Here is a 15450-nt window from a genome sequence, read left to right on the forward strand (position 1 = left end):
GTATAAACGTTTCTTCATATATGACTGTATCTAAGTTAATGTTTCAACAATTTATTGGACTTAAACCTTTAGAAAAAGATATTTTAAAATTAAATATATTATCTTTATCCATCTCTTAAATTCTATAAACAATTATTAAAATTAAATAATAAACCATAACCACTTTATTACATTATATTAATTAATTTACTAAACTGAATTACTATTATTTATATTTAACTGTCATATATGTTATTTTTTATTGTATCTATTATATTGTTTTAATTTAAAGGTAACATTGTATTACTATGCTATGGTTGAGCCCTTTTGGGTGTTTATTCTAAAAAAACAAAAACAAAATAAATTAAATAATTAACAACAGAATTTTAATACTTAAACAAATTATTATACAAAATCATATTACATAGTTTATCTTTTTATAAACAAAATTAAAATTAAATATATAAATTATATTAAAATACCTTAAAATTATTAGGACTTAAAAATTATTTATATTGAAAGATTAGAATATAATTTTTTTATTTGTCTTTTTTATTACTGATCTTGGAAAAGAGTTTATTTGTTATACCACATTCTTATTGAAGGTTTTTCATTTAAAGCTTTAAGACTATGGTTAATTTTAATTTTGATATATGTTGTTGAAATAGATTTTATTAGAAGTGTAACATAATCAGACAATGGACTAGATGATTGTTTTCTACGAATATTTAAAAAACTGAATATATTTGTATTATGTAAAAAATGAAAAAGAACTTTTGACCGCTGCAGCGGTTTATATACTTACACGCTTGATTTTTTAATTTTATAACTGTTAGCTCCCTCAAAATTTTATAATTTTGTTCTCTAATGATATCGCGCTCAGGCTCAAGTATTAATTATACGACGTTGCGTGTTTAAATGTAGGTAGGTATAGTTGAATTTAAAAATTTCTGTATTTTAACATCACTCGATACCAGTTCTGTTTGTATTCTACGTCATACCTGGTCAATAGTCTTCCCTACACAATTTTTAAATCATTAGTACACAATCATTGAAATACAATATTTATAAATACCAAAAATCGCATTGTTTATAAGCTTTTTTTTTTAACATATTTATTTTAATTTGTACAATCTGTAACAGAAATATTTACAATAAGCACTATGGAGGGTTACAATAGGTCATGGTTGGCTTGGTTGAAGGAGCTATTCAATAATAGCACTTCATGGCGAGAAAGGTACTAGTAAATTAGTCCACTAAAAGATCACGGCACCAGCTACGTTTTAAACGACGGACAGGGTCGCCTGGAATTGTACGTGAAAAGAGGTCTTGGATGAGAGGGTTACGGCGATTAGCAAGTTTGAGGTGGAAACGCTTGTATTGGGTTTTGGCGATGTTTTTTACTATTGGAATGAGAAGGTCCCTGTGTAAGGTGTCATTCGACACATAAAAGGGGGCTTGGGTTATCTGTCGTAGGCATTTTGATTGGAAGGTTTGGATTCGGCTTATGTTAGAGTTTTTGGCTGATCCCCAGAGTTGAACTCCATAGGACTAGATAGGTTTACCTTATACATAAGGATTTTTTTTTATTTAATGAGACGTGATTGATTGGAAGAGAGGAAGAGGTGAAGCTATCTTTGGCGATTATTGAGTACTAGTCATTTGTTACGTATGTGGATAGCCCACGTGAGCCGGCGATCTAGGTATAAGCCTAGGTAACGCACATTTTGAGCGGTTGGGAGAGGTTGGTTATTAAGTGTGATAGAGGGGCAGCTTATTGGTCTGAGAGTGAATGTGCAGTGGATAGATTTAGATTCGTTGAGTTTGAATCCCCATTCTTTGTACCACGTCGAGAGTATGTCGAGGTGGGTTTGGATTCTGTTGGATGCCTCGAGAGGATCATGGTGGAGGGCCAGGATAGCTTTATCATCAGCGAAGTCATCAGTAGTGGTAAGGATGGTGGTGGATTGATCTGATGTGTACAGGTTGAACAAGAGAGGTGCCACTACAGCTCTTTGCAGTACTCCAACTCTAATTAATGATATGTCAGATAGGGTTGAGCCATATCGTACGGAGAAATGCCTGTCTTCTAGATACGATTTGAACATTAAGTAGAAGCTTGGAGGAAATATTGATTTTAATTTGAAAAAGAGGCCTTGATCGAACGCTTTAGCTACGTTTAAGAAGGCGTCTGTGCAGATTAATTTCTTTTCAAGTGAATATGAGATTTTGTCGACTATGCAATGAACCTGGTTAATGGTGGAATGATTGTTACGAAATCCGAATTGGTTGTCTGGAAGGTTTGTTTCAATGATTGGGAGTTTGAGTTTTTCAAATACTTTGGAGAAGAAAAGTAGGAGGCTAATTGGTCTGTACGAGCTGGGAGAGTCAGGAGGTTTCCCGGGTTTGAGTATCATAATTATGACCTAGAATTTCCAAAGCAAAGAAAAGTATGATAGTCTAAGCATGGAGTTATAAATGTGTGCGAGTGATAAAATGGCGTTTTCGGGCAGTTGGGAAGCGACTTCTGATGTAATGGGTCATATCCTGGAATTTTATGATGTGCAGATTTACTGATTATAAACTCGACTTCACTGGGTCTGGTATGTTTAGGTGGAAAGATCAGAGGTAGTGGACTGGATAGGAAGTGATTGATTTCAACTATTTTGTGGTGAGATATGATGTCAATTTGTGGTTGGAACGTTGAATGTAAATGATGACGAAAGGCGTTCGCTTTTTCTGAGTCGCTGATCAGCCATGTACCGTCAGGGTTTCAGAGGGGGTACTGGATGTTGAGAGCGAAGAATTTTCCTGGTATTTTGCCAAAGAGAGTTGTTGGTGGTGTATAGGGATGCGAGATCGTTTGTTAAATTATCGGATTTTGTTTTAGCTAAGATTCTTTTGAGTTTATTGGTTAGGTGGTTAAATAGTCGTTTGTCAGAAGGATATTTAGTTCTTTGCCATACAGCACGGGCTTTCCTTTTTTCCGATATTAGAGTTCTTGTTCATAAGCTTAAAGAAATCTTTTACAAAATCGTTTTAAAGTTTTCTTCCTTATTTCCGTGTTTAATTAAAATAATTCGGCTAACCTTGTTGACTAATTGAATTGTATGACTCTATGTTTATGGTTATTGCTAGCCATTTCATTCTATTGTACTCGCGGCGGCCGTAATTACCAGTCCGGCACCTTGTTGGCAGTCGTGTAATATGAATTGTTGCGAGCCGGCGCACGGCCGCCAAGAGAATTGCTGCGCCCTGACGTAACGGAACGTGTCTGCACGCAGTTGACGCTGCCGAGCATCACGACGGGCCCATACGTCTGTTTTTTTAAATGGTTGAGCGTTACGGCCGAGTAATGCGCTGGTCTTGGAGACGAGTAACCTACCACGCCACTTCCGGTCTGCGTTCTGATCGGTCGACCGTCCCGAGATCGTGTACATGGGCGCGGACGGAACGTCCAGCGTCTAGTTCCCGGTGGTTATGGTCAATGAGTAAGTGTTCAGTGCCGGTATGCGCGTGGACTTTCTCAGACGACAGACAGTACCATCTCGTCCTGTTTAATGTTCGTGAACGATGCATCGAGTTAAAAGAGTATACGACACATTGACACTACGATTACCGATATTTTTGCTTTTGTACACGTCATGTATACGAAAACATTGTTACAGTTTAAAATATCGAGCGTATAGTTCTTTAGGTATTTAAGTACTTAGACCAGGGCGAGTTTTCAAAGTTTAATACCCAGCCCTTCAATGTCTAAGTCATACTTGTAAATTCTCGAACTGGACATGCAAATTCTGGCAACCTTCATGCTAAATCTGAGCATAGTTTTTAAAATGTTTGAATAAAGTTGAAGGGTCAACTTCACAAACGTATCAATAGCAACAATAAAACAGAAAATTACGAATACTACGCGATGTCCAGAAAAGTTTTTACAGTACTCACACAAGTGAAATCGAAAAAAAATTGTATCTGTAGGTAACTCACGCAATTAATTCCGGTTTATCTTTAATGACGACTAAAAAACAAGTAATTGAATAGAATTTTTGTAATAAAAAAATATACATACACACAGACTTATTTCGAATTATTTTTTTATCGTTCACTTTAAAGCGATTTATACATCATTAAATGTGTATTAATGATTTATAGAGATTTCAAAAAAAATAAAAATCACAGAAATCACTCATTAGCTATTTTAGTAACCTATTATTATTACGGTACATATAAAGTACCTATTGACAGTTATAGTAGTAGTATTATATTAAAAATTAAATAATATATTAATTATTTAATAAAGTGATTTTCTTAGTCAAAAAACAGTTTAAGATACTTCATATTTATTTTCACGATTTCATTACTAGCGATTAAAGATCTAAGTAGAAAAAAATTAACTGTGGAATAATGTCAATAACGACAATAACACAATTACTGAAATACTGAAATTGAAATATATAGTTTGTTGCACATATAAACCATATAGCTGGCATAATAATTATATTTAAAGTATGCATTTGTGCATATTGAGTAGTCTACAACCACGGTAATGTTATTAACATTTTATTTGGGTATTATACTGACACTAGATTATTAGTAACTACTGATAAGAATTCTTTTGCCGATAATACTCACAGAGGTCTGAGATATTATATATAAATATATAGTAAATACAACTGACAAGTCACCAATTCACCACTTGTACCAGTCACCAGATGTCTAGCCTCAGCACTAAATACATTAAATTTAATCCATTTGTGGTTCCAGTTTTGAAACCTTATCAAAAATTGTCCTAGTTTTTAGTCCTTTCATTTTACAATTTGACCTATAAATTTAAAATAATTAAATACTATTGTTTTTGAACTCAGAAAATATGGTAAGTGATTAAATTTCAAAATAATAATTTACCACTTATTTTTTGAACCAACTTTAAACTTTGAATTTATTACTTACTTATTTTATGTACAATTAGGAAAGTCATATTCCAATTGAAATCCATGCTCAAAAACTAAGCGAATGGTTAACGAGCAGAAAACACTGTAAAAAAGATTGGCATTCACACATACAACCCATAAGACAAAAAATCAATGAAGCTATACAAGATATGCCTGAAAACAATGAGATTGTACAATTATTGGCTGGGACATGTAAGTACTTAAACTTAGGTTTTTGTAAATCATACATAATTATTTATACATTTTGTTAAATTTTATTTTAGATATTAATTATTTCTACTGTAAACGTATAATTGAAATATTAAGAGAAACTGAAGCAGATACAAAAAATTTGTTTGGTTCTTATGGCTCGCAAAGGATGAAGGATTGGTTAGAAATCGAAAAGTTGTATTTAAAAGACAATGTTTACCTGGCTGAGGCTTGTGATCTTCTTGTACAAAATATCAAGTTTCATATACCTGCAGTCAAGAAGCAAATCGCTAAATTACAGTCTGAACAAACTGTAAATTATTACAATTATAAATATGATATTTTAATGATTATAATTAACAAGCTAATAATAGATATTATATAGGACTGTGATAAAAAGATTGAAGATTACACTAAATCTATTCAAACATCTAAAAAAGATTTGGAAACATTGCGGAAACAGTTCTCTATAGTTGATGATAACTGTAGTTTTAAACGCACTCTTATAGGACGATTATGCGAACTTCAAAAAGTTTATGATGATGTTATAGAACATGTGAAAAATTTAAAAAAAGCCAATACATATTTTTCTTTATTTGTTGCAAATATTCTTGGTTCAGACATAAAATTAACAATGCTTCAATATATTTTAAGTAATTTTGTTTTCTTTTTATCAGTTTAATCATGATATTAAAATAGTTTATACTTTCAGACAATGGAAATTCTACTTATTATGAATATCTATACGGAGAAAAACCAAGTAAAATAGAAGAGCCTGTATTAACAATCGAAGAAGATGTTAAAGTATGCAATTTTGTGTTTGTATATATATATATATGTAGAGAATAAGATTTTAAGAGTATTGATTTTATAGGATACAACTGATGATGAAGAAATTGATTGGGGTGATTTGGAGAATCCATCTGAGGTTTGCATTTGTTTGAATTAATTTTGTCTTTATTTTTTAATATAAATATTTAATTTTTGTGTATGTAGGACATTGATTATGGTATTTCTCTAGAAGAAAGTGGAATAGTAGTTGAAAATGTACAAACTGATGGCAGCATTGCCAGAGGCAATGAAGCTTTGACTTTATTAGATAATTTTAAAACAAAAAATGAATTTATGAATGATATTTTAGAAGTAAGATATAACAAATTATAAAATTTTTGTCATGTAGAAAAATTATATTGTTACCATCGTATTATAGTTAGAATCATTTTTAAGTATGCGATTACTTGAATTATCAAATGAAACAAACTCTACATTATCAGTCTATTCTAGTGAAGAAATTAATGAATCTAAACCTGAGATTGCGTCCATGTTGGACATTATTAAAGTAGTAAAACAAAAGCTGAATGATCCAGTTGTGCAACATTTACAGCAAATTAAACATTCACCAAGGTAAATTTAATATACTATCAAGGCCGTATTTGTGGGATATGTTATTGCCCTCGAGTGACAATTTTTCTAAATAATGGTATATTAACATAAATGACTTACGTCGTTTAAACATCTAAATTAATATCTTACCATCAATTTTTATAAAAATAATGTAATAAAAGAATTTCCAACTAAAGAAAAATAATAATCTTTATTCATTGTTTTTAAATATAATTTTATCACAAAAATTATTTTTAAAACTAAATAATTTTTTTTACTCATAGATGAGGAATTTTAAATAGGATTCTGTTTATTTTTCTCTGTATTTAATTTTAATTTTAATATATATATTATAATTTGTTTTAATGCCATCAGATATTTAAATAAACTGGAGTCAATGTTTCTTCAAAAAATCAACAATATTGAGAAAATGGTTAATTCTCAAATAGCTGTTTCTAATAAAAAAAAAGAGTTAGCTGAAGAATATAATCAACTGGCTCCAAAGCTGAAGTTGATTCAACAAAAAAATAAGCAACTAATAACTGAAGTAATTTTTTTAATTAAATAGTTATTTCTTTAACACATTTTAATAAACTATTCTATGTATACTTATTTCAGATTGAATTTGATATATCAAAAAAATATAAAAACCGTCCAGTGTACATAATTGGAACATCAATTTTTGGATCATAATAAAATTAAATCAGTAAAACAACTACAAGTTGTAAGGTGACGTGGTTACATACATGGTTCAGCTATTTACATTATACAATTAGTAAGACAAATTTAAATGGAAATTATTTTTTTTTATGTTTATTGTTCATAATAAAGTATTTTATTTTTTATATACCAAGTACATTATTATAATTATGCTAAAATTCATACTTAGAAACATTAAATAAATATATAAATTCTATGTACTAAATGAACAAAGGAAACACAAATGATGTTCACAAATATTTAATACACAGTATAAAAACAAAATTGTGAATTATACACATCTTATTATCATCAAGAAAGGTTGTTTTCAAAATAAAGAAGAGAAGTTGAATCACTAATACTTCATGATCCTCTGTAAAAAAATATTTAAAATAAATTAATGAAATATAATCAAAGTGTTTAACAATAATAAGTATTATTATATATTAATAATTACAAAATAGATAAACATATCTAATTAAAACAAATAATTATTTATATTATCTTTGTTAGTATAAAATAAATTTTTAATTTTCATACATTCATTGAAATAAAGTTTTATTTATTTTATTTTTTGCTTTTTTCAGATCAATAATTCAGATTATGTTACAATAATTATAATTATAATTTAAAATAAATTACAATGAATCGATAGTTAATTGAATAAAAAAAAAAAATTAAATACATTGATTTGTGATAAAAATTTAGTTCTATTTTATTGATTATTGTAAATAGTATGAAAACATATAATTCCTAAAAATGCGAGAAAACCTTAATAAAGCCTATCTAATTTATGTCAATTATTATATAAATATATATTAAGAGTATGTGATGCACACATATGTTCTCTATTTTCCAACGTACAACTTAAAAAATTTGAGTTAAGACTTCAATAAAATTCTGTTTGTGTTATTAGTTATATTATTAAAGAGAATCAGCCTATACATTTAAAGGCAAAAATATCTGTATTCTTTTCCTTGGGAATACATTTTAAGTAAGATCACTTCAATATTTTATATAATAAAAAGTAAAAAGTTGCTTAAAAAAGATAAAAAAACAAAGAGAACATTGATAATATTTTCATTCTGAAATTTGATAATTGGTCAATATAGTATTTAAATCAAAAATAAATTCTGCTGTACGCAAAATTGCTGTTGTACATTAGTAGAACGAATATGACACAGCAATACATGCAAGTATTTAAAAGTAACATAATTGAATAGTGAAATAATGTTAAATATTTTTATTATCTAATACATGAAATCAAATGGTCAATATTAATAATAAATTATTGCTGATATGCTACTTTTTTTAAACTCAATAATAGAAAAACCCACAATAATGTAAAATTAACAGTGAACAATTATTCGAAGATGAAGTAATACTTACACAATGATGTTGTTGATGGGTATGTGAATAAGTTTGACAAAGAAACCAATGAAACCCATAATACAAAAACCAATGGCCGTAGCAATTGCGATTTTTTGAAACTCTGCAAAACAAAAGTTAGTTACACAAATGACAAAACGCAATTTTTATTCCATTCAATTGCGTTTACCTTTCCGGTCAGGTTTAGTACATCTTTTAACCAGTCTAACTGAATCCTTGGAAAACTGGCGTCCAGGTTCCAACACTTTTGTTACTTGATCCATATTTTTTTAAGCGTGTTCTCTGTGGATTAAATAAAACTTCTGTTAGTTTACCCGACAATAATTTTATACACGAATTTAATATACTTAAGAGAACAATGGATGACAGCACTAAAAACTTCGAGAAGTGAAATGTAAATAAATGGGGTCGTTACACGAAGAGTTTTCAATGTAATATGATGTGCTACGTTGGTGGTTGGTCCGGTTGGTCGTTCAACATTAGCTGTTGGATGCTACCTATTTATGAGTAGTGACACGTTTTGATTGTTATTATCAATAACGGTGTACGTAAACATGAGATCGATGCAACGTCATCGGTAAAGTTGGAACCCTAAAAAACCAAGGACTACTGATATGTAATTTGCGGCTAAACGTTTGTAACTTCCTTGGATCGCATAGAACTGAATGCTGATACACCGCCCAGCTGTACCAGCAGCTCAAGCTCTCCTAATTCCCAGGTCATAATAATAATTATCACCATTCCGGAAACCTGTTCGACTGCCACCACCGCCGCCTTCGGATAATAATAATGATTGATTGTCAATAAATAATTGACACCAGTTGGCTGGTTAAGTTTTTGCTCTGCATTTTCTGTCGTGTTTATATGGTTTTCCTAAGCCAGAAAAACGAATTTACAATTAAGAAGACCGATTACACGACAAATTCTTACAGGACTAGCATGCGCGGTGGCCAATAAACAATAATGGCTTTTCTGTGTCCCGTGAGAATACGCCGAGGCAAGAAGAAAAAAAGTATGATGAACAACAACAATTAACCCATTCTACCCTTTAACCATCACCACTTATAACATAATCATTCCTCTCTACTGGGGGCCCTTTGGCTTATTTTTCTTAGTATATTCATCCAACTATGTTTTAATTGCTGTTTGCAGGTGGTTCTACTAGCGACTTGGACAAAGAGGTGTTAAGAGGAACCAATGCTAATGGACCGGTTCCTGGTATGGGGCGTATTACTGGTAGCGCATCCATTGAAACACTGGTGCGTGTTGGGATTGAAAAAGAAAATGGTTTGTCGCCTGATAGCAAAATGGTTGTACTTCACGATTTTACACCTTGCGTCGATGATGAGCTAACTGTTAAACGAGGCCAGGTTAGAATATCAACTATACATAACAAGTTTAATGACATACACAACTTATTCTAAAGAATATTTGAGGACCAATGACTACATATTTAGCTTGTATTAAGTTGATTAATAAACATTAAATATTGTGTATTTCTGATTTGTAAAGTAGGTAGGTAGGTAACACTAGCTTAAATAATTATAGCAATTAAATGCTTTATTAGTTTAATTATTTTTCTGATCTCATTAGTTAACTACCTACTCATTTTGGATTTTGAAACATCATCTATTTTATTCTTACATGAACATTTTCAAGTTCAATCATGTTTATTAGCATAACATATTAATTTTATCAATTGTGTATTTATTTAATTTTATAAGATTAAAATTAATTTTTTTGATTTAATAATACAGTGCTATAATAATAAAAATAATTTGTATTCATGATATTGGTAATCATAGTACCTACTTATTAGTTATTTTAAATTATATTATGTACAATTTATTTTGAACTCAAAAATTCAAATTAAATAACTAATAAGTATTAATGGATTTTTAGATTTAATTTAAAATATGCAGTAAAACATTATATTTATAATTATTTTTTCATAATTTCTTTAAAAAAAAACTTATTTATTATTTGCTAGGTGGTCAACATCCTATATCGAGAAAATGACTGGGTATATGTAATTGCAGAAGATAGTCGTCAAGAAGGTTTTATACCTCATTCATATTGTACACCTTACAATTCACAACTTGGTGAAATAGCTTTAAATAATGTTAAAAAGAAATTACCACGTGCACCAGCTGCCACACCAACTGAAACTGTTGTTGAAGTTGAAATCAGTGAGCAACAAAAACATGGTTTGTATAACTAATCAGCATTTTAAATATTGTTTAAAAATAATTTATTATTTTTATATTTATTTAATTGTTTTGTTAGGTAATTGTGGTGATTTATCTGATTGTGAAAGTTTTGGAAATAAAAATCAAAACAAACAAAACATTAGTAGCTCTAGAGCATCTTTATTAAGTGCGTCTTCACATCCTGAGATTCGGCCTTTTTTTAAAGTAATTATTAAATGGAATCTATTTTGATCTAAGCATAAAAATATTTTGATCATTTGGAAATTAGTAAATCTAAGAATACAATCTTTTGTAACATAGTATTGCTGAGAAATACAAAAATTAATATTCTAGTAACTTGGCATAATTAAATTTAATGTGTTATACTGTTTTTGATAAACATTTAGGATCCTGCAGGGCGTTACATTGTGTTATACACTTTCATAGCAAGAGATGAAAATGATGTTAGTGTTGAGAGAGGAGAATTTGTGACTGTATTAAACAGAGAAGACCCTGATTGGTATTGGATTATTCGTAGTGATGGACAGGAAGGTTTTGTTCCTAGTGGGTTTGTATACCCAGCTGATATAATACAAGGTACATAATTTAATTAATATTTATAAATTATGGTGTTTTGTGTTGCAATATTATAATAGTCTTTTTTGTATAGGTCATATAAATCAAATGAATAATAATCAGTGCGCTGGTACTACTAATACTGGACTACCTCCAGTTACACGAGCACGGCCCCGTAAAAACTCTTGTGTGGCTGATGATGATCCAGCAATTCATGGTACTGAAATGGTAATGCTTTATGATTATAAGGTATGTTTTAATTCATTATTTTTTAAACTAACATTTGGTTTGCTTAATTCTTATCAATGGTTAATTTTTTGTAGCCTCAAGCCCCAGATGATCTGTCAGTTAAGCGTGGTGAATGGATATATGCAGACCTTGACAATCAAATGGTCGAAGGGTGGTTATGGACCTATGCTCCCAAAACAAGAAAATATGGTTTCATACCTAAAGCATATGCTCATCCGCCTGCTATGACCAGTTTGTGAATATATTACAGCTGATATTGTTGGCTAATATCTGTATAAAAGTACTATTTTAAGTATCAAATAAGAACCCAATAATATTATGTAAGCTGAACATAACTTCTTTATTTCTGTTTACTATTCTTCTTATAACTTCGATGATCTTTTAAAACTAATAACTGTGATATTTTGTAGGATAATGGGATTGGTAATAATAAAATATTTAGACAAATGAATATAGTTTCATAACAATAGGATTCTTAATTTTTTATAATATTACCATAATAAACTATGAATTTATTGTTTGGAAGAATGAAAATAAAATTTAGCTCATGAGTTAGATTTATATTTAAAACTAAAATTATTTAAATTTCAGTTAATCTTGTCTCAATAAGTAACTTAAACCTTAAATACTCTTTGTGAAAGACTCTTGAATAATATGCATTAATTGTGACTTATAAAATAAGTTGGATATTAGGAAGAATTATTGAAAAGCAATATTCAAAATATTTCACTTTCTTTTATTTAAAAATATTCAATTTAATGGTGGTGATGTATATGGATTAAATATGTCAATAAAAAAAAAGGTCAGAATTATGATTTTTACTCTTTTTCAATGGCGGCATAAGTAATTTTTTGAAGACCGTTATTAATTACTCCATCAAAAAATATCTTAACAAGATTTGAATTATCAGAATTTTACTGTCTAAAAATACAGAAGCAATTTTAATTTAAATGTCTTAAAAAACTAAAACAAAAGCTGTTTTTTATTTTCAAAGTTTATATGTTAGTTTTATTAATTAAAAATACTAAGCTGAATTAATGCTTATAATTCAATTAAGTTTTTGCCTCTATTTTATTTAAAAAATAAACATTACTATTAAAGAAATTATTCAAATAAGATGGTGCATAGTTATTAATTTTTTTTTTTTTGTTTTAATGATACACTTTTAATGAAAAAAGTTATGATTTTGTAGAATCAAAAATAATATTTTATTAATTTAGTTGTATAAAAAAAAAATATTTAATAATTATCAATGTGATATTTTATTGTTTAATCAAAATTATAGAAAGTTAATGTCAAAGCAATAACAATGAAATTTAATATTTATGTGACAAGATCTTAAATTATAATTAATTTGATATTTTTTCACTATGTTTAAAACTTTATATTATATATTTTTAGTTTTAATATGGGTTTTCTAATGAATACAATTGTTTTTGTACATAATCAATGTTGGAAATATTTATTGTATTAGGCTATTCATTAGAGTTAATAGTTATAAGTTATTTTATGTTATATTATTATATAAAACTAAGTATTTTAGAACGTGTAGGCAATTTGTATCAATTATCTGGTTAAATGTATTTTTAATTGTTTTTGAAGTATAAATACATATATGTATCTGTGATGATTTATAGTCCACAACAGTCAATTTTATTAGAAACAAATTTGTAACTTAAGTTTAAAAAAAGTTGTGGTTAATATGTTCAAATCCGTCCATTTTGATGTTGTGCCATACTGCCATTGTACTTTAATAGTTTAATAAGACTGTATTTCTCTAAATCATTTTTATATTAATATAATTGACATTAATTTACAATTTTATTATTAAGTGAAAAAATTATTTTGGTTGTCAAGCACAAAAACTATGTAAAAATTATTTGTATATATTTTTATAACCAATAGCATTATTAACATCATAATTAGCTGACAGTGTTAAGTATTTTATAAATTGTAACTGTTCGTATGGTTTGGTGATTTAAATAATTGGATGTTACAAATAGCTAGAAATGTAAAGCATTCCTCATTTATGCATTGACATATGATCAGAGGAGTTGTATTTTTTATACTTATAACATAATTTTCAAATACTTGAATTTTTTTTTTATAAAATATTTAATTAAAAAAAATTTACAAGAATATATTATGCAATTTTTATTTAAAATTTGTGTCTTATTAATTATCCTCAAATGTACAGTCAGTGAACTTCAATGTTTGTCTTCAAATAGAAACGTAGATAAGTGTCAAGATTGGAAAAAAATGTCTGTATTTGTGACTGACCTAGTGGGTCGATCAATCGTTGATAATAAAATTGAAACAAAATCTAACATATTAACTCTGTTGATTCGTGCGGCATCAGGTGTTGTCGGACACGGCACCAATGCTCTAAAAACTCTTATAGTAAACGGATTGGTGCTTCTAACGCAAATTGTAAGTTATCTTTGTCTCATAGAATAACAATAGTGTTCTGTACAAATATAAATTTTTATGCATTATGTATAATCATTATTTAGGTTCTAACTGTTTCTGATTACGGAACAACAAATTATAGAACTACTAGCCAAAAAAATATTTTTCCTGATGGTCGACCAATCGACTGGGTTATGAATAATCCATATGTATGAACATTATATTAATTATTTTGCATGTATACAAAAAAATTATACCCAATATATTAAATCGCTTATAGTGTAGTTGCACTGGGTGACGCAACTAGGGATGGTAACATAGTAGCACCTTCAGTCTCTCAAATGGTTACAAATTTTCAGTTGATTTATATTTACACACACGTTTTGGGGCTTTGCTTTCAGCTAGTCGGCTTTTTGATAATTTCATTGCTTAAATACTTTCAACAGTTCCATTGTTTCGTTTCCAGTTGCGTCTATTGTCTGCTTGCTGTAATATTGTAGGTTCCTTTAAATTGTAACATATTTAACTCGATTTCAGATTAAATCTATGATGAATGATGCAACCGACGAAACGTTACCAGAACTATTGATCGAACAATTAGCGTCGGGTATGCCGTGTGTTCAGTTACTGCTTTGTCGTCTATCACCAATCATACACTACATGCAGCGTCAGGTGAAGGAGAATAGCCACGGTCCACCTCATAAACGGCTTTCGTGGGATGTATCTGACTGGCAGCAAGTCAAAAAGAATGCAAAGCATTGCGTTGAAAAACATAATGACTGTGCAAAAATTATGAAACTGAATTCGTCTAGATGATGCTAGTCATATAGTATTTATAATATCGTCAAACTTATTGTCGTCTACGTGACGACATTTCTGTTCAAAATCCAGTTTTTACTTTATAAAAATATTATTGATCATATTATAATATATTAAAAAATAACTATATTTTACTGAGTGTAAATATTCATTCTAAATAATAATATACCTATAACGGCATATTTTAAGGGGAATGGAAATTTGCTTTGGGCAGAACATTTTAAATTATTTTTAATTCGATACATAATTTTATAAATTATATTAAAATTGCAGGTGTTCTAGACTAGTAGAATAATTATGTATAGCTTTTATAATATTTCTGGAGACGTGGCCAAAATGGTGAAAAAATCATAAAAGTCATATAAAGTTTAAAGCCTTTGTATAGACTTTTAGTTAAAAGGCCGTAAGTTTATGTGTAGACAATTCTGAATATAGCATAATGTATTGCTTTGGGTATATTCTATGTATAAGTATTAAGTATAATAAGTATATAATAACATAATTAACAAGTGTGTCAATAGGACATGTATATGTTGTTGCCTAAATAGCGGTCAGATTATGGGCTATATTATACGCATAAACTTTTTTAATTATACATTTTAATGTTGTTATACTGA

General features: G+C 28.9%; 4 protein-coding genes across 4 annotated transcripts; 3 read left to right on the forward strand and 1 right to left on the reverse strand.

Moving 5' to 3' along the window:
* The first annotated feature begins 4614 nt into the window (after positions 1-4614).
* LOC112603871 (CDK5 regulatory subunit-associated protein 3) lies at positions 4615-7335 on the forward strand. Its single transcript, XM_025352671.1, has 10 exons — positions 4615-4852; positions 4949-5123; positions 5195-5433; positions 5506-5773; positions 5833-5924; positions 5995-6048; positions 6117-6263; positions 6331-6524; positions 6879-7050; positions 7122-7335. Exons 1-10 carry the CDS (start codon positions 4850-4852, stop codon positions 7194-7196), a joined length of 1419 nt encoding a protein of 472 aa, XP_025208456.1. The 5' UTR covers positions 4615-4849; the 3' UTR covers positions 7197-7335.
* A 112-nt stretch (positions 7336-7447) lies between these two features.
* Positions 7448-9115, reverse strand: LOC112603880 (protein transport protein Sec61 subunit gamma). Its single transcript, XM_025352683.1, has 4 exons — positions 8939-9115; positions 8761-8873; positions 8592-8694; positions 7448-7575 (listed from the first exon to the last, which is right to left on the reverse strand). Exons 2-4 carry the CDS (start codon positions 8852-8854, stop codon positions 7566-7568), a joined length of 207 nt encoding a protein of 68 aa, XP_025208468.1. The 5' UTR covers positions 8855-8873; positions 8939-9115; the 3' UTR covers positions 7448-7565.
* A 207-nt stretch (positions 9116-9322) lies between these two features.
* On the forward strand, positions 9323-12577 carry LOC112603888 (SH3 domain-containing protein Dlish). Its single transcript, XM_025352696.1, has 7 exons — positions 9323-9603; positions 9744-9961; positions 10582-10798; positions 10878-11005; positions 11188-11377; positions 11451-11605; positions 11680-12577. The coding sequence occupies exons 1-7, from the start codon at positions 9555-9557 to the stop codon at positions 11842-11844; spliced, it is 1122 nt and encodes a 373-aa protein (XP_025208481.1). The 5' UTR covers positions 9323-9554; the 3' UTR covers positions 11845-12577.
* Positions 12578-13750: 1173 nt separating this feature from the next.
* On the forward strand, positions 13751-14830 carry LOC112597462. The gene is made up of 3 exons (XM_025343526.1): positions 13751-14035; positions 14119-14223; positions 14552-14830. The coding sequence occupies exons 1-3, from the start codon at positions 13751-13753 to the stop codon at positions 14828-14830; spliced, it is 669 nt and encodes a 222-aa protein (XP_025199311.1).
* The last annotated feature ends 620 nt before the right edge of the window (positions 14831-15450 follow it).

Source organism: Melanaphis sacchari, unplaced genomic scaffold, assembly GCF_002803265.2.
Source record: "Melanaphis sacchari strain LSU unplaced genomic scaffold, SCAv2.0 Contig0_pilon_pilon, whole genome shotgun sequence".
Classification (NCBI taxonomy): domain Eukaryota; kingdom Metazoa; phylum Arthropoda; class Insecta; order Hemiptera; family Aphididae; genus Melanaphis; species Melanaphis sacchari.